Source organism: Cajanus cajan, chromosome 8 (assembly GCF_000230855.2).
Source record: "Cajanus cajan strain Asha chromosome 8, NIPB_CcT2T_4, whole genome shotgun sequence".
NCBI lineage: Eukaryota > Viridiplantae > Streptophyta > Magnoliopsida > Fabales > Fabaceae > Cajanus > Cajanus cajan.
Genome location: NC_138524.1, coordinates 13,813,698 through 13,833,810, shown reverse-complemented (window position 1 = coordinate 13,833,810; position 20,113 = coordinate 13,813,698). Strand labels below are relative to the sequence as shown.

General features: G+C 31.7%; 2 protein-coding genes and 1 long non-coding RNA gene across 3 annotated transcripts; 2 read left to right on the top strand and 1 right to left on the bottom strand.

Moving 5' to 3' along the window:
- Positions 1 to 4,390: 4,390 nt before the first annotated feature.
- Positions 4,391 to 5,014, top strand: LOC109805714 (protein DMP7). Its single transcript, XM_020367889.3, has one exon. It carries the CDS (start codon positions 4,391 to 4,393, stop codon positions 5,012 to 5,014), a length of 624 nt encoding a protein of 207 aa, XP_020223478.2.
- A 2,580-nt stretch (positions 5,015 to 7,594) lies between these two features.
- Positions 7,595 to 8,959, top strand: LOC145950631 (uncharacterized). Its single transcript, XR_014428429.1, has 3 exons — positions 7,595 to 8,115; positions 8,192 to 8,354; positions 8,426 to 8,959. It is a non-coding gene; the product is annotated as an uncharacterized LOC145950631 (long non-coding RNA).
- Positions 8,960 to 14,287: 5,328 nt separating this feature from the next.
- Positions 14,288 to 18,027, bottom strand: LOC109805994 (uncharacterized). Its single transcript, XM_020368315.3, has 3 exons — positions 17,697 to 18,027; positions 16,540 to 16,970; positions 14,288 to 14,905 (listed from the first exon to the last, which is right to left on the bottom strand). The coding sequence occupies exons 1-3, from the start codon at positions 17,859 to 17,861 to the stop codon at positions 14,467 to 14,469; spliced, it is 1,035 nt and encodes a 344-aa protein (XP_020223904.1). The 5' UTR covers positions 17,862 to 18,027; the 3' UTR covers positions 14,288 to 14,466.
- Positions 18,028 to 20,113: the final 2,086 nt, after the last annotated feature.

Sequence of the window (20,113 nt, the reverse complement as noted above, 5' to 3'; positions counted from 1 at the left end):
TAACAAAAAGGGCTTGTTTTACCGATTAAAAACTTATAAAATGTGAATTTGACAAAGTTGCATTCCCTCGTTTGTTATGAAAACAAAATTCTGGAGATTGTTTATTTTGGAAAAGTAGTTATACCATGATTTTTAGTCAATTATATTTTTATGATAAAGATGGAAAAATTGTATTCTCATTAGAATGTAAGAAACTATATATTTCCTAACTTCACTATAACTTCCATTCTAACACTTAATTTTTATTTTCAATTATTATAAATTTGAAAAATAATCTTAAAATATAACCACATATATTTTTAAATATTATCAAAAGTAAAAACTTTTTTTACTATAATATTCTTATAATATAATTCCTAAAAATATAATATTATTTTGTGAAATAAACGCCCATTAAAAATTGTATAGCTCCTCTAAACCGTCAGATGACTGAAGTGGAATAACAAAAAAGGAAATGAGCCCAAAAAAACTTGAAACCGCAGGCCAGCCCAGCAAAAGAACGAAATTGCAATGGAAATTGGAACTGGGACAGAAGCCCAATTAGGTTGGTTTTGAATGAAAATGAAGTTGAACAAATAAATGCTTCCTGCCCCCATATTATTGCTTTCTACAAATTTTATTATTAGGGTTCCAAAAATATATGTGATGGGTGCATGCATGATATAATGAATTAGGTTATTTTGTACATTCTTACTTCTAAAATTAAACTAATTATATTTTTAATATTTAGAAAATAAAGTACACCTAATTCCTCATATTAATTTTTTTTTATAAAATTTGCATATGATTAAATTTATAAATTCCTAAAATTTAATCTCCTGAAATTCTTCATGTAAAAAAATTAAAAATAACTCTCCTGAAATTCTAAATAATCTTTAAAAAATTTCCATTATCAAAATATAAGACTATACTTTGGTATTGACTAACTAATCGTGCACACTAAATTTTAGATAAATCATACATTAATAATTATACAATATTATAATCGATATATTTATTTATAATATTTTCTTTAATTTATTTAATGAAGTATTAAATACTTTAAAAATATTGTGAAAAAAATAAGTTTGGGTTTATATAATCAATCAACTTTTTGATTTAACAATCATAATTGTAACATCCTAAAATTTAAATATAATATATTTTTATATTTTCAGAACAAATAGAAAATAAATTTGATATTTTATAATTTTAATACATTAAAATTCTATTGTCAAAATTTTCAGAAATTAAAATAGAAATATTTAATAACTAACTATTATTATAAATTTTTTATGATTTTTATACTTTTAGAAATATTTAATAATTCTTTTAGAAGAATATTTTAATTATTAGTATTAAAATTTTAAATGTTTAAACGTAACTCATTATATTAAATAAACAATATTAAAAAAAAAAAAAAGAAACGTGCAGGTGCAGTGAATATATATATGAAATGTGCAGCAATTAGTAAAAAGGGAATGTGAATGTACAGGTGCAGTGATACGTGGCAAAGCATTTATGTGGCTTAAACGTAAGCAATTACGTGGAAATGGCACAGCAGGGAATGTGCAGTCGTGGCAAAATTTACTGATCAGCTGTGATAAAAATCATTACAGGATAAGAATTTACGTGCACAGCCTAGATACCAGATACCAGATACCAGATACCAGATAAGAATATTCAAGTACATACAATTTATTAAGGGATAAGAAAGTTACCTGAAGTTCGTGGACAGTGAGCCTTATTTACCTATAAATAGGCTTCACTCTCACTTAAGTAAGAGGCACGAGGTAAAGAAACAAAAGAGAGAACAAGAGAAACCGCAACGTAAGAGAATAGAATCCTAATAAGTGTGCATTTCAAGATAAGGGGAGGAGAACTTTATCTCTTTAATTTTATATACTCTTATGTTTATTTATTTATATTATTTTTATCTAGTGAGGTGCCCCTAACCTCATTTATTTGTTTATTTTATGATTATTTTTATCCATAATAATTATTAATATGTTCATATTTTATATTGTTTAATTATTTTATAGTAATTGTCGTTGTTATTTAATTAATTGGTGCTCTTAATATATTTTATTTACGCATATGTTATTTAATTAAAGCTCAAATAAATTCTCAAATTTTTTTAGCGTGAGTATTTTTATGATTGATTATAATATAATTTTGTTAAATTGTCTTTGACTCGTTTTAAAGATAAATATTACCTTATGGCTATAGAAGATAAAATTTGAATTATTTGTAGTTGGAGGTTTGACCTTGGGGATTTAAATGGGTAAGAAGTTATGATTAAAAATTCTTGCGCCGGTTGATATTATAATGCTCATTTATCCTGACTAGTCACTGCAAATGTAATTCAAAATTTATATATATTGTTAATATTAACTAGTGTTACGCATGCTTTATGATTATAAATACTTCTTTGAAAAATGTTCTCACTCTTTATGTTTTTGTTTTACGTAATATAATAATTAAATAAATAGATGGATCTACCAATCCTACCGGGTCCTTTCACTTCCGTCATCACTGCAGTTTTTCCGGGCACCAGTTGGGCCATGGACGCATCTGCCAATGCAGTTACATTTCAAGGAATAGGACTATCATCTTTTTACTTTTCACCAACCCAGCATCATCCCGTTGTTATAGACGGTTAATTAGTAGTCACTTTATCTCCCTCCAACCAATCATGTTAACCCAATAGTGAACTTATATCAACCTGATATGTAAATATCGTATAAATAATGTAGGAAATAGGTAGATTATAAGAATGTACATTATTGTAAATATTTTTTTGATATGATGCAAATATAAAGAGCTATATGTAAGGTATGTACTCTCATAATAATAAAATGAGATGCATGTGAATATTGAAGATAATAATGTAAAATTTGAGTAGTTTAGAATTATGTATATATTTTTGCAAATATTTTAAGACCTTATAAGCTAACTGAGTGTATGTGAGTTTGAAAATTTCCTTTTATTACTTATTTGTGTTATCAATCCAAAACAATATATATATATAAGTTATATGCAAATATATAAACATATAAAATTAGGGTTAATTTTTAGACGTTGTAATAATAATAATACTTTATATATATATACAACAACTTATTCAGCGAGTTATTAATAGGGATGGCAAAATGGGCCGTGGCCCGCGGGCCCACCAAAAATTGGCGGGGCGGGCCCATCATTTCAGCCCGCCAACCCGCCAAGCCCGCCAACTCGGCGGGCCAAATAGCGGGATGGCCCGTCCCAACCCGTCAAGCCCGCATAGGTAATTTATTGATTTAGTGATTGGGCTAGTATAAATAATAGGCTTAATATAATATAAAAAAATCAGGCCCAATAGAGCCCATTTGCAGCCACCAAAGAGCCAAAACCTAAACCAATTTCAGCCAACAGCCAAAACGTAAATGAATTCCATTCCAGCCGCAGCTACTGAAGAGCATACCATTCCTCCTGGTACTTATGCTTATGGTAACAAGCAATGGTTCCTTTTTTTATAATTGTTTTTCCTTTTTTTTTTATTTAAATATAAAATATATATTTTTTAAAATATTTTTTGGGTATACGGGCTGGCCCGCCGGCCCGCCAACCCATCCTTAGGCGGGGCGGGCCAGCATTTTCAGCCCGTTTTTCATTGGCGGGCCAGTCCGGCCCAGCCCGGCCCGTTTTTGGCAGGCCATTGGCGGGGCGGGCCAAAACGGGGCGGGCTGGCCCGTTTTGCCACCCCTAGTTATTAACTTTAAAAGAATATATATATTTCATTAACTTGATTCTCCTCTTTTTGAAATAATTTTATATCATATCAAGCATGATAATATTCTGATATTCAAGTAATGAAATTCTTTTAACAATGTCCCCGAAACACAGAATAACAAAGCAACCGTTTTCAAGTATCTGTTAAAATCCTTACCAGAACAACAACCTTATTACACAAACTAAGGGAATCAAGGAAAAACAGCTCTAACAAAAGCAAATGGTCAATTACCAAAATGAAACAAAAGCATATATATAATATAACCTTCTTACTTACGTAACCTTTTTTTTTCTCATCACCAAACATATATAACATATTTCTTACCATAAATAGCTGAACAATAACAATGTAACATTTAGTTCCATATAGCAGTTACTAAAGCAATGATAAGTTTGGTAATAACAAACCACGCTAAGACAACCTAAACCCGGCCCTAAAGCAAAACTGATCCAACATTTTCCTTTTGGCACGTAAATTATATGTTTTTCAGCAGTTTCTTGTTTATGAATGCATATATTTAACAAAGGCTAGATCACACTGCACAAGAAAGTTTCAATATATCTACAAACTGACAAAACCTTGGAACTAGATTGAGGATAAAAAAAAAAAAAAAGATTTTCTCCACTTGTTCATATTTTCATGGATGTTATTGTTCATGTGATCAATACTCAACAACCCCTTTTGGAAACCACACTTGCACCACCCCACAAAGCACCCAAAACACCAACACAAAGAACCATGAGAAAGGCATTCAAAGGCACAGCACATTTGGCCAAGCTTCTTCCAACAGGAACAGTGCTCATATTCCAAACTCTTTCACCACTCTTCACACACCAAGGCCAATGCCACACCACAACAAGCAAATTCACCACCATAGGGCTCTTAGCCTTTTGCAGCATCTCATGCATCCTTCTCTCCTTCACTGATAGCTTCAGGGATGAGAGGGGGAAAGTGAGGTATGGAGTGGTCTCATTGAAGGGGTTGTGGGTTATGGATGCATCAGTGAAGGTTCCTGATGATGTGGTGGATAAGTATAGGCTAAGGTTCATTGATTTCTTCCATGCATTCATGTCAGTGTTGGTGTTTTTGGCAGTTGCATTGTTTGATGGGAGTGTGGTGAGTTGCTTTGTGCCAAAACCTTCTGAGGAGGCCAAGGATCTTCTGGTGGCTTTGCCTATTGGGATTGGCATTGTGTGTAGTGTTCTATTTGTTGCTTTCCCAAGCCAAAGACATGGAATTGGCTCCCCTCTCTCCAGAAATTAGTTGCGTTCCATTTCCATATGTATTAAAGTAATATTTGATCAATGGAAATCACACTTCATATGTAAAGATTAATTTTTGATTGTCAACTTTAAAATATTGTGTGAATCATGTTCATGAACAGTATTGCCTACATGAATCACAATATGCCATTGAATTTGGTTAAAAACCAGTGTAAATAAATGGCAATATTTAGTCCTGTGGCTTCTCATTGATATAAGATTTTAAGCATTGACATACTTATTTGGTGACAGAAAACAACAAACAAATTTCAGGTGGTTTAATTGGAAATTTAATTGTTTTTTTTTTGTTACATAATTGGCAATTTAATTTGTTGATTTAATTGTAAGAAATTGATAAAAATAAATCATATACATTTCCAGGACTTAATTAATCCTAAAATGGTCGTCTGCCTAAGGTTTTGAACACTTTTTTGGATCACTCCTCGTTCCAGTTTTGAAATGGAGATTCTAACATAAAGAAAAGCCACACGTTATTTATGGTAAAAGCTAACGGGTGTTACAGATTATTCATTGGAGATATGACGATGATGGAATATATGTATTGAAATGTTGCAATTATTTAAATTATCACCAATGTGGTCGCTTTGTGCACAAACGGTGGTAGTATTATTATTATTTATTTTTTTTTACAAAACCACGATATTATATCCATTTTAAATATGTTTTTAGTCTTAAAAAATTAAATTTTGATTTTAATTCTTGTAAATTTTTCTTTATTTTTTATCCTTTAAATTTGAAATTATATTTTTAGTTCTTATTATTATGTGATTCTTTTTAAATTTTAATGTGTTTATTAAAAGATGAAGTAATCATCTAAGAGTGTCAATTATACTTTGTGAGTATATGATGCTACTAAATTTTTTTTATAGATTCTTCTAATAAATGTTATTTGTATATTTTAATTATTAAGACTAAAAATAATAATTTTAAATTTTTTAGAGAGATAAAATTTAAAAATATATTTTAGAGGGATTAAAACTAATTTTTTGCTATTTCATAGAAATATAAAAAATAATATTTACAAACTTTAAAAAAGATAAATAAAAAAATTTACAAAAACCAAAATCAAAATTCATTAATTTTATAATAACTAAAAATATATTTAAGGATGATATATACTATTCTTCCTCCATTGTTAATGGATTTGTCATTGATTTTTTAAAAAGGAGATGGTGAAGAAGAAAAATGATGGAAAGAATAAATGCCATCATCGAAAATCACTTTCAATTGCATGTGTTGATGACTCGAACAAGTCGGAATAAACACAGAACAAAGAGAAAAAGATAAAGAAAATAATTTTTTTTAATCATTCATTTTAAAAAAAATATGTCTAAAAATATATCTAAAAGTTGAAATTTATTGATCGCAGTGAAAGATATGCGGCACTTTATCACACTAGAATTTGTCTTATACATACAAATGTAAGAAAGGAACTTTTATTCTTTTATTCATACCTATTGAAATTAAAACAATAGTAAAGGTGTTCGTAATTGTGTGATCGTTGATTAATGCAAGAGAAACTACGAGCAATGAAACTGCACTCATCAATCGCTGCCATTAAATTGATATTGTTTTTTTTTTCAAATTTTAAAGTTTTATCTTACAGTGTTTCTCGAGAAGAATTTAAGTTTTATATCAACTAGAACTAGAGATTTGACAATTAAATAATATATAAGTAAAGAACAATCATCACTTTATATATCAATTTTGTAGGATTGATTTAGACTTAAATTTACTATTCTTTAATAATATTAGAGTTATCCTATATTCTTTCCGCCATTTACTTGAAGGGGGTGTATTGGCTAGAAAAAAAAAAGTTATAGAAAATTTAAATGGGAAATTTTTCATAGCTTATTAGAGTCGAAGCAAACCCGCCAACTAATACATAAGAAAATAAGCTAAAAACACCTTTCACAGAAAACATTTTAAATTTAGTTGCTTATTTAAAATGCACTTGTCATGCTAGTAATTTTTAACAATTCAGTTGAATGAGTTAGTCCTCATCTGGATTTGATTGGGTAATAGTCCATTTTAATTGTGGCACATTTATCAGTTAATTTGAAGAGAATGATATCTATTTATAAGTTTTCAAATTATTATCTCCATTTACTATTTAGTAAACACTAAACAGGTATTTGGCTTCTTTTTATTTTGTTGTAACTTGTAAGTAATAGAGTGGCATAACTGAAAATGTGATTTTTAAGGCCATTACTCTTAAGCTCTTGAAAGTTTTGGAAATTGAAAAGGTACACAGAATAGAACATATTTTTGTCAATGTTATGCATGAGAGAAATATGGTTAGTGCTTGTTTTGTATGAATCTGGTTAATTGAAGTCTTTTTTTTTTTCAGGCAAATAATCACTTTATTTTCTAATCCCTCCATCCACCATAGTTCTCTTGACGGCGTTCCACATTCTGGGACTTTATTATCTAGTGGATGTTCTTTTCTCAATGGGAATGAATCTGCACCTTATGGATATGGAATTCAAGGTCAGATACCTGGTTTAAATCTGTTGTTTTAGCAAGGTAGGCAAAATCATCTTTTGCCGTCTGCTTCAGGAGAGAATGATGGTAGTCCACAAAAGAAGCCATTTGTTTGTTATGCACTGGGGTTACCACGCACGTACATGTATCTCCACATTGATAAGATATTGTTCACTTTGGGTTCAGCTCTCACAATTTTGCTTTTGGACATCATCTAAAACCTCTCGATTAATTGAAATAATTGTGTGTATATAAACTCATGTTCATCATCTTGTTTGAATGACGTAGGACTTTGTTTGCTTCCAAATATTGTTAATGTAACTGCCAACATTCATAGTGGGGCTCACCCTATAACTCTGGTTGACAGCCCTCTAATGCCTTCTGACGGAAGGCTTATCCATGCAGAGGAATTATCAAGGTCTCAAAGGAAGCGAAAGGTATCAGTGCATGATTTCGACATGATTAACCTCTATAGAATGGTTGCTGATTCACATGTCTTCCTTGCAGAATGAAGAGGTGAGAATGCAACGGGGACTTGAAGTGCAAGAGAAAAAAATTAGAAAAGAGCTTCAAAAACAGGATATTCTAAGGCAAAAGGTTTGAATCTCTATGTATTTTCCCCTTCGATGATTATATTTGTTCTTTAGCTGATATTGTTTTGCCTCACATCAAGAGAGAAGAGCAAATAAAGAAAGAGATGGAGAGGCATGAACGTGAAAGGCGGAAGGAAGAGGAAAGGTTATTGCGTGAAAGACGGCAAGAAGAAGAGAGGTACCAAAGAGAACAGAGGCGTGAACTGGAGCGACGAGAGAAGTTTTTACAGAAGGAATTAGTTTGTAAGATTCTGTCAATTTACTCTGATCTGTTTTGTAGAACTTAATAACACTTATGTTATTTGTTCTTGTAGGCTGAGAAACTGAGACAGAAGGAAGAACTACACAGGGAGAAAGAGGCAACAAGGATCAAAGCTGCTAACAAGAGAGCTATTGCTCGCAGAATTGCCGAAGAATCTATTGAACTTATTGAAGATGAAGTCTAGAACTCGTGGAGTTAGCTGCACCAAAGAAAGGACTTTCTTCAATACTGGCTCTTGACTATGAAACTATTCAAAATATTGAATTGTATGGAGGTAAATAATATGATACTTTGCTTATTTGCATTTGCTATCTTATATCTGCTTGCTGAAGATTGTGCAGTTTGGTAATTGAAGTGATCAAATTAGAATTTGTTTCTGACATTTTCATTAGGCTGATATGCTCAGCTTCTAACTCGTTTTGAAAGCAATGAAATATACATTTGTATATGCTGCAAATTGACTTGATACTTGGGAAAAAAAATGTGGGAACAGGGAGTAATGTTGAAAACTTTCTTTCAGAGTTTTAGTTGTTTAAGCGGGAATCTAATTTGTTTTGAGCATATAATTTAATATTTGTACTAAAAGGGGATGCCAATTTGCAAGGCTCTAGCCATCGTGGTGTCTGGGGATGTATGTATGTAGACTTGCCTGAATAACTAATGTGTTAGGAACCAAGAGGTTCCAACATTAAAAGTCTATTCTAGGTGGTGGTAGTTAGCATAATTGAGGGCTCACTTTGACTTGGACTATGTGAGACTTATAAATACACTTGTACATAGAATTAGGGAGACATTCATTTTGTAATTGATAATAAACTGATTTTACAGTGTGAAGGGGTCTTTCTTCCCTTGGCAGAGCAGAATAATACATTTTCTCTATGATTCTCTTCCTTCTCTCATCTCTCTTCTATTTCAATTCTGAATCTTGACTGTTGGGATCTATCATAATGGCTGCTTTGTCCACCAGAATCCTTGGCCATTAGATCACAAGGCAGCTTACTGTTGGGCTGAAGTTGACTTATTTTGTACAAACAAGAAACTTTTCTCTGAACTTCTTTGCATGGGGGTTAAAATTTAGCTTTTTGTACAAATTGGCCATTTCTTAAAAAAATGTAGGAAGATAGAAATTCACATAATTGTGCAGTGAATTAAGAAACATCAATGAATTGTCATTTTACTTGTGTTAAAATTATAATTAATAAAAAGATTGCCACACTAGTGCTCCCTAAATTTAATGGATTTGCCAATTTTAACAGTATAGCTGTGGAATGATTGCTCCAATATTAAAGTTTCTAATCTGAAATAATTATACTTTTCTTTAGGGAATCACTTTATAGATGCATGTTCGTTGATTGATTAGATTTTTAACATCTTGCACTGTTGATTGACTAGATTCATAATTTTCTGCTTATGGTTTGGTAATGGTTCTTTTGATTGAGATATTGAAAGCTCATCTTAAGGCAGCCATTGTTGGAAAATGTCAGTTTGAATTATATTTGTGTTCTAAACTGCGTATAATCAAAATCTTACAACAGGGATTTTTTTTTTTCTTTTTATGTTGGCGGGGGGGGGGGGGGTGTTCAGTGATTTTCCCCTAAGCATTTATCATGACCAAAATTGCACTGGTTTTCAGATGAGCGAACATCCTTCCCACCTAAGTCCGTACAGTTGAAACGAATCTTTTCAATTAAACCTTGGTCAGATTCTGATGACAATGCAGGAAATCTTCTGATGGTAATTTTAACCCATTTATGTTTTGATTTTTTTGGCTTTTCTTACTAATATTAGAATGAAATTTGTTGAGGGAAATTCAATTTGTGTTGCACTTGAGGTATTTTCTTAGATTTGTAGTTTCTTTTATCTTGATTGTGGGTGGCCTTAAAACAACTAAAATGTGTGTGTGCATGGGATTTTCTGATGAGCAATGTTTCAGGAACGTCTAGAAGCAGCAAATGTGGGCAGAAGCATAGCTTGATAAACGACATACCAAAGAGGATAACTTTTCTAGGATGCGGTCTGTCTCTTGTTTGGGCAAAAAGAATGAGCCAACTACTGCATTTTCCTCAGTAGAGAGTAAACAGACCCCATTGCTTATTCTTGACAACAAAAATAGTAAGGATTTGCTCACTTCCCATGACCTGCATGAACAGAGCAATGAACTACAGGAAAATCAGAATCATCTCTTTAGTTCTCCATTAGAAGTCAATATGCAGGTGCAATATTGTTCTACAGGCCCAGATAATTATTCTTTCCAACAATCAGGATATGCTGTTGAAAAATCAAGGTCAAATTTAAAGTCATACATAGGTCACTTGGCAGAGCAAACTTACATGCATAGGTCATTGCCTCTTGGTTGTCGGAGCGTTAGAAGCAGGCAGAAATCAGCAGCCAAGGTGGATGTGATCGCTGGTGAGAGGGATGCCACAACAAATATCATGGATGAAGCTGCTGGTATCTTTGTCAGAGAGGAGATTAACGAAGGTGAAATGGAAGCCACTATACTGAATGCTAGTAGTTCAGAGAGATCGTGCTATGAAGATGATGATATTTATCAAGCAATAGGTGATGAGTTTAATAATCTGATGCATAATAATGATGCATATCTGGCTGGATTTAGTAGCAATTCTGAGAACCTACTAGATGGAAGCCACTATAGTGTGGATGGTGAGGAAGATGTGGATATAGATGACAATGTTGTTGTTGATGATGATGATGGGCAAATTGATCTTGATGTTGAAGATTACATAATTGGAGGAAACTCATAGAGTGGACAACAGAGAAGAAAATGCAGAACAAAACATGGATCTGGATGGAGTGGTTTCAACATCATCTGACTATAGTGATTAGCACCAGTCATGGAAAGTGACTCCACAGGAGTCTGTAAGCTAAATTTTGATATAGTTTATTTAGTAATGTAGGAATAGGCCAATGATAAATGTAATTTAATTGATAGAATTTGTAGATTGCAAAATTATGAAAGGAAATTTGTTTCTCCTGTCATTATAAATGTTCAATAGTGGTGAAAATTGTGTCAGATATTCAGATTACTTAACCCTTGTGAGCTTACAGCCAAGTGTTTCAAACTTTCTATGTATATTATTCTAAACACTACTAAATCGACCGTGGTTCACAAGCTTCCCAATTCTTAAAGAGAATATCGTTCATCTATTGATATATTATTTTGTCTCTTGGTATCTTCTAAAGTCGTTCTCCCCTTAGCTGTAGGTTTGCATTTCTCTGAGATATAGCTTAAATTATTAATCTTTAGGTCTATGGAGGTCCTGTACATATTTCATTTTTAAACTATTAAGATCCATTTTTTTAATCTCTTAATGATATTTTTCTAAATTAAGTAGTGCAAAAAGATTAAGAAAAATTATTAAAAGAATAAACTTTCCATAAAATTATTAAAAAATTGAAGATATCAAAGATTTTTAAACATTGAAGGTATATATTTAATGTTTAACCCATAAAGATATTATTTAAAAGTTTTTACAGTCTAGGTTTCTATTAGTCGTTTCGAAGTACATCATTACTTGAGGGCTAGCGATACACGATTTTTTTACACAAATAATACTATTTTTAAAAAAAATTTACCCAAATAACAACTGTGCAAATTTATTCCTCAACTAGCACCATTTACTGTTCACGTTAAGAACAAGCCGTTCCAGATTAAAAAATAACACATAAAAAATGGATCAGAACGGACCGTTCTAAAATCAAAATTAGCACATAAAAAGTAGAATCAGAACGGGCTGTTCTGGTCTATAAATATAAAAAAATTTGTTTGATTTTCACTTATCAAATAACAAAACTCAAAGACTACCATCAAGTGATTAAATTTATTGAATATTAAAATTATAAATATAACTAAATAAATTTATTAAAATTCATTACAACAATAAAGATCAATGGTGGCGGAAACTAAATTCATGACCAATATTTGGATATGTCTTCCTAATGTGACCAAGGGTGTGACAATAAGAATAATTTTTTACAAGATTATGTTGTTCTCTAATGTCCATCTCTGTTCTAATCCTGCTAGACTTTGACCGACCCTTAAAAGTTCTCTTGAGTTCTGGATTTGACCACAAAGTTGAAAGAAACGCAGCATTCGAGAAAAGTTTGACCCGCTGGAAGATTTACATAAGGCTAAATGAAATGTGGTATGATTGCGGCAAGTTCCACAAAAGCATACGAAGGACAGTTTGGAGAGCTCCGACATGAAGATTATTGGCTTACTTACATTGGTCCAACTTTGTGGCCAAATCCAGAACTCAAGCAAACTTTTAAAGGTCGGCCAAAATCTAGCAAGATTAAAACAGAGATGGACATTAGAGAACAACATAATCAGTTTCTGCTACCATTGATCTTTATTGTTGTATTGAATTTTAATAAATTTATTTAAATATATTTATAATGCTAATATTCAATAAATTTAATTATTTGATGTTAGTTTCTGAGTTTTGGTATTTGATAAGTGAGAATAAAAAAAAATTATTTGAAGGTCAGAATGGGCCGTTCTGTAGCCTGTTTTGCTTGCAGAATGGCCCGTTCTGGTTTCACTTTTTATGTGCTAATTTTGATTTTGGAACGGCCCTGATCCATTTTTCATGTGTTATTTTTTAATCTGGAACGGTCCGTTCTGATTTCAGAACGACCCGTTCCGAACTTGAACAATAAACAGTACTAGTTGGGAAAATAAATTTACACCGTTGCTATTTGGGTAATTTTTTTTTAAAATAGTATTATTTGAGTAAAAAAAAACTCGCGATACACTTCTTAAAATTTATTTATTAAAATTTAATGGTTCAAATTTTTTAAGAACCTTAAAATTACAAGACACTTACTAAAAAAGTGAAATTTATAATAAATAATTTCGACAAATTCAGGTGAACAGTCAAAAGTGTACTTAATATATTATATTAAATAGTATGTTGTTAGCTTTTAGGTTAAATTACTAAACATGTCTGAGTTATTTTAAAAAATTAAAATAAGTTTTTCTAAACTAATTTTTTTTAAGTCTTTAAACTAAAAAGTAAGTCTTAGGATTAATTTTTGATTGCTTGAAACCGAATAACCATTTGTAACAATCTTGAAATAATAACTAGGTTAAAAAAATTATATAATCATATATCCAATAGAAAAATTAGAGTTAAAAAACTTAATAGTTTAACAATACTTTTATTGTTAGAGCCTTAGAGGAACTTAAATCTTAGCTGAAGTTTACGTAACACATCAATAGATTAGAAAGTTTTATTAGCCAACAATTATATTTGATCGTTATTTACAATTGACTCTGCAGCTGCAAATTGCCTGTAATATTTGGTATAAATATGGAGAATCTGCTTTAGAGTGAGTATGAATAAAAATTGAGAAATATTACAATAAAAATTATATAAACTTATATATTATTATTTCTTCATTTATCTCTCCACAATTTTATTTATAATATAAAGATATATTATCCTATAGAAGAGAGAAAAAAAAAAAAAAGATACAAAACTGGTGTATAATTGTTTTTTGGATGGACAGTATTACCCATAAAAATATATAATTTCAATCATTAATAAAGAAAGTAATCATTGATGTTTCCACTATTCGTATCCAAAGTTAACTTCCTTATCAACATTTAAACAATTCATTTTAATGTTTTCTTGTCCATAACTACACAATTTTCTTTAGAAAAATCGAAACTATTTCCTGAGGGTAATCAATTTTAATCTGTTAACTTATAAGAGTTTAATTTACATAATTTTGATTGCTATAGGTCCTTTCTGAAAATACACTACATGTAAAGTTAAATTGGTATAAGAATCATTTCCTTGGTACTAAACATTTCGAACTTGCAAGGGTAACTAATTAACAAGAATTTTAAAACTCTGCAAATCAACTGATAAACCAGACAAAAGAATCAAATCAAAATTGTTTTCACTAAGTTACAATACATATAGAAACAACCAAATTTATTGGTATATCTTACATCTTCTGATCTTTGCAAAAAAAACAACTTACACATCCATTAAAAGTAGCTCCCATGAGAAATATGACAAGTACAACATCATTATCATCAATGTATATCTAATCTCAAGGTTAGGGAGCCAAGAGTTTCCTGATTCCTGATTTCTGTTCATCAGTGAGTCTTGTTGGGAACTTGATGTTGAACTTTATCCTTAAGTTGCCCTTCTTTGATGGATCCTTTGGAAGTGGCATTCCTTCTCTTGGGACAACCTCTTCATAATTGGGATGAATAACATTGTTGATTGGTATGGTTAAGTTTCTACCATCCAGGGTAGTGAGGTGCACTGTATAACCAGTTAAGGCCTCTGCAAGAGAAATCTTCTGGGTGGCCACAAGGTCATTTCCGTCACGAGTGAAGACACCATGCGGTTTTTCATCGATGATGAAAACTAGGTCAGCAGGTGTCACATTTGGTTGTTCATTGCCCTTTTCAGGGAAGGTGATCTTTGTTCCCTTTTTCCAACCTGGCTTGACATTAATGGTTAAGATCTCCTCCACCGGCATGGTTTGGCTGCACCACAAGGAAAGAGAATGAGTCAATATTCAGTTAGAGACAGAATGAAAATCAAGTGATCATTCTGAATGCACATTGAAGTTATCCTCCCACATACCACAATTTCATTCAAGAAGATTATGTGTATATAAGAAAATTTTAGAAACCTTTGGTTATCAAAGGTTTAGGGAATAGAAGTTATGTGTACTGTTCTAAATTTAGTCAAACATCTAATAAATTTTACTAGAATCCTTAATGCCAGTAATTAAATTAGAGGAAATACACATCCAAAGGAAAATATATTGTACTGAGGAAAATTTCTAGTTCTAGGTCAAGCTGGATAAACTATACAAGTTTAGTTCTGACAATATGGATAAACTATACAAGTTTAGTTCTGACAATATGTAAAGGCATTGCTTATAAGATCCTAAAAAGAGACAACACTCTACCACACAAGGATTTATACATGAATTTGCCATGTTAGCATGAGTATAAGATCTTAATGCAGCACTTTGCGAAGCAACTACTTTGTTAGATCAATAAACTTTATCATTTTAAGTTTAAATTCCATTAATTCCATGCAAACCAAAAACATGTAATGAATTGAAATAAAACACCAACTGAACATCCACCTCACCATCTGTCTAATGCCTAACACTCACAGACCAATATTAAATAGCTAAGTGTCAACTGGTAACAAACAATTTTTGTTTTAGACTTAGAATTAGAAGTTAAAACCTATAGAGTTTTCTACATCAAGAAACCAAAGGCAATGCCTTTTTGGCAATTAATACATTGCTCCAATTCAATTCTAAACCATCAGTAAACAATTAAAGAATGTCTTGAACACAAAGATGAGAGGGTGTACAAACTTTACAGGGTAGGAAGTATAATATAGCAAGTTGTTTCAAAGTACAAAGTATCTAATATTCACTTAACTACTAAAATAATTAGAAAGAGTAATAGGCAATTTTCTTCTGCAAACAAAGAAGCAACTGGCACTAACAAAAAGACAGTTTATGCATTGTCCATTGTGGAAAGTAACACACCTATCAATCAAGGCTTGAACATTGCACACAGAAGATGAAATATATCTACCTACTATAAAACAAAGGAAATCACTCAACATAAACAAAGTAAAACAAAATAACAGACTGCAGTCATGTTTTGGGATCAGTTAGTTTCTCCTTACTGGATCCATATATGCTTTTACGTATCACTGAATTAAAACATCAACCATTTCAGCCAAGCACAAAATTGACATAGAGCATGTTTGGATATAGCCTGAAAGAACTTTTGAAAATTTCTCTATTAAAAATAAGAAGTATTTTCTAATAGAGAAGCTCTTAGAAGGATAAAACTTAGGTGCAATTGGTATTGATCTATAATCAAAATAAGAGTTTTACCTCGATAATATGCATAAATGTATATTCATGAGATGAGATTTACTGAATGCAAGTACATACTATCAAGAAAAAACTCCAATTCTGATTGGATAACAACACCAACTTTACCTAAGTTTTGTTCCTGTTAAAAACCATTCTAGGCTTGTAATCAAACATACTTATATTAGAGATCATATCACAATCACATATACAATAACCAAATCTAAGAAAACAAAAAGAAATAGCGAGACAATAGCATCTACTCACCCACTGGCATCAGCAATTTCTCTAGAGATCTTCATCTTCTTTGTAGTCCCTTTATATATCTCCTCGAGAGTGCAGGGCAATTTGTTTTCAATTGGAGGAGCTTTTCGAGGTGCACCTTGACTCATATGTACTCCTCCTCCTTCCCCAAAAGAGGCAAACATATCATCACCAAACATACCTCCACGGAACCTTGATCTCATGCCTCCACCACCACCTCTCCCACCCATTCCACCAAATGGGCTTGAGAACCCAAAAAACTCTGCAAAAATGTCATCAGCATTCCTTGGATTGAACCGGAACGATCCCGGCATATCTCCTGTGGAGAAGTAAGTCGTTCCAGCACCACCAGCATCAGGAGGAGGAACCTGACCCTTCAGGCCCTCTTCTCCGTATTGATCATAGATAGCTCTCTTCTGAGGATCACTAAGCACCTTCAACAATCACAACAGAAACATAGTAAGTATCATTGCCCCAGACAAATCTCTTCATTAGAAAAAGCTCAAAATTTTGCAACACCCATGTGGAAAAACATCCGAAATCACAATGGAAGACGAATTATTTCACTCCTAATTACAGAAAAAGCTTAAAAATTTTCAATACCCTTGTAGATTCCGTTATTTCACTCCTAAATTTATTCTTTTTTTTAAAAAGCCCAAAATTTGGCAATACCCTTTGTGGAAAAACATTCGAAATCACGATAAAAGATGAAACTATTACACTCCTAATTTCAGAAAAGCTATAAAAATTGCAATACTCTTGTACAAAAACATTGGAATCACAGTAGGAGGAGAAGAATCATCCATCCAGATAAAATATTTTATCCAGTTTCATTATTTCACTCCTAATTTCAGAAGAAAAAAAAACACTCAAAATCTGCAACACCCCTGAGGGGAAACACTGGAATCACAATAAATGAAAATGATGTAAGCATCACCGGTCACCCATGTGAAATATTTCATCGAGTTGCACAATTTCACTGATAATTTCAGAAAAAAAAGCTAAAAAATTTGTCACACCTTTATGAGAAAAACACAGGAATCACAATAGGAGAAACAGAAGAAACCAAAACCCACATGATATATTTCATAAAGCTTCACTATTTCACCCCTAATTCCTCAAAAAGCTCAAAAATTTAAAACACCCTTATGAAATCATACCTCGTATGCTTCGGAAATCTGCTTAAACTTAGCTTCAGCTTCTTTTTTGTTGTTGGGGTTCTTATCAGGGTGCCATTTCATAGCAAGTTTTCTGTAAGCTTTCTTCAAGTCATCATCGCTGGCGTTCTTATCAACCTGCAAGATCTTGTAATAATCAACACCCATATTTGGTGGTGTTTGTTCTTCTACTCTCTTTCTCTTCAGTTTTGCGTTTGTTATGCACCTTCTGCTATATTATGTTCTGTCTCACATACAACTCAATGAACTTGTGCTTGGAGTTTGAGGCTGATGATGATGTTGTGTGGTAGGATGTTTAAATCATGAGGTGTTTTGAAGTTAGTGTTCTACATGTGTAGCATCTCGATCATTGTGGAACGTTCCAGAAACTACTCGCTTGCCGTTGATTTTCTCTTTCTAGGCTCTTTCAGAAACTCATTATTGGTGTAAATTGTCTTTGTTCAAGGAATAATTTTGTATTTTCAATAATTAAATTTCTAAAAAAAATATTAATATTTAGTGTTTGAAATACAAAAACTAAATATTTATTATACATAATTATAATTTATAATAAATTTTATGTATAAATTATTATTATATATTTATTTAAAAAATTTATAAATAGATATTTTTAATATATAAATCATATTTTAAATTTATGATAAATAGTTTATATATTTTTATTTTTATTTATTGATAATTTATTTTAAAAATATTAAAATTTAATTTATAAATAATTATAATAAATAAAATTTTAATTAGATAAATATTGTAAAAAGTATAAAAAATCTTTCTGTCAAAATTTATTAAAAAAACATTTTAATGCAAGATAAAAAAAATTGTATTTAATATATAAAATTTAATTATTTTTAGATCTTTTTAATCAGATATATTTATTATTAGAAAACTATTTTTATATACATTTTAATAATTTAAAATTTTAAATAATTCAAATAATAATAAATAAAATAAAATTACAAGTGAAGTAAAAATAAGGATGGATGTAGTCGAGGATTATGAAATCTAGATTTAGAACAGATTTGCATGTGATGATTATTAATGGTTCTAGGAACATTATTTGTATTAGTGGAAGAGGCAGGAGAAAATACATTATGTGAGGAAGACTCATTAGATGAATGACACACATTATGTGAAAAGGACACTATGCGATTGTTTGAGACACCTGGATCACTGTTTTGAAAAGATAGAGGAGGCTATTGTGAAAAAACAGGAGGATTAGTGTAGGGAGGAGACAAATTCGGATTGAGAGTGAAGTATTGACAAGGAAACATATTTTGAGTACGACTTGGTTGAAACATATCTAAATAAGGAAACCTATGTTCATTAAAAATAACATCTTTTGAAATGTAAATTCTGCCAAAAGAGGATAAGCATTTATAACCTTTGTGAGAGTTAGAGTATCCCAGAAAAACACACTCCTGAGATCTTAAATGAAGTTTATGACTAGCATATGGTCTTAAGAAAGGAAAACAAGCACAACCAAATGTTCTTAAGAATTTGTAATCAGGTGATTTATTGAATAAAACAGTGAAAGAAACATTAAAATTTAATGCTACAGTTGGTAATCTATTAATAAGATAAACTATAGTGGTAAAAGCAAAATCATAAAATTGCAAAGGTAAGGAGGCATTAATGTTTGATGAAGAGGTGACCTGCACAGGTTGTAGTGTGGTGGGATTATACAAGACAAGGGAGTCTGCAAGTTGATAATTGCCATAAGCTCTATAGAAGCAAATATTGGCAGTGTGTCCATGCATGAAGCAAATCTAACATTGAAAATTTCCAAATCGACTACCACGGCCTCTTCCAGAACCTCTAACACCGCGATACCCACTGTTACCACCACCTCGATCTCTAAAAGATCCACTACTAACACCCCCACGAGAATAACCTTGAGTGTAATTAATGGAAGGAGAGAAAGATTGCTTACGGAACCTATTAGATCTTGACTCATAGGCAAGGAGAAGAACTTCCACTTCAGCAATAGGAGGGGTGATGAACTTACTTTCAATAACAAAGACCACAGGTGCATACTCTTGTGGCAGACCTTCAAGAACAACATCAACATATTCTTCAAGTGACACAGGACTTCCAACTCCAACAAGTTCATCAGCAATGTTTTTGATTTGAGTCAAAAAGTCACGCATGGATTTACCATCAAGAGTGATAAATGCAAATCAGTGCGGAGCTGACATGCTCGTGCTTTAGTTTGAGTGTTAAAATACTCACAAACTTTGTCCCACACCTGATAAGAATGAACTGAGCCAATGACACGTGAAAAGATGGTCTTCGAGAGCGTCGATTGCAGCCATGTGAGGAGCATTATTTGGTCTTGGACTTCCCAAGCTTCATGTGCTGGATTAACTGTATCTGAATCACGATCAACATCTATCAAATAC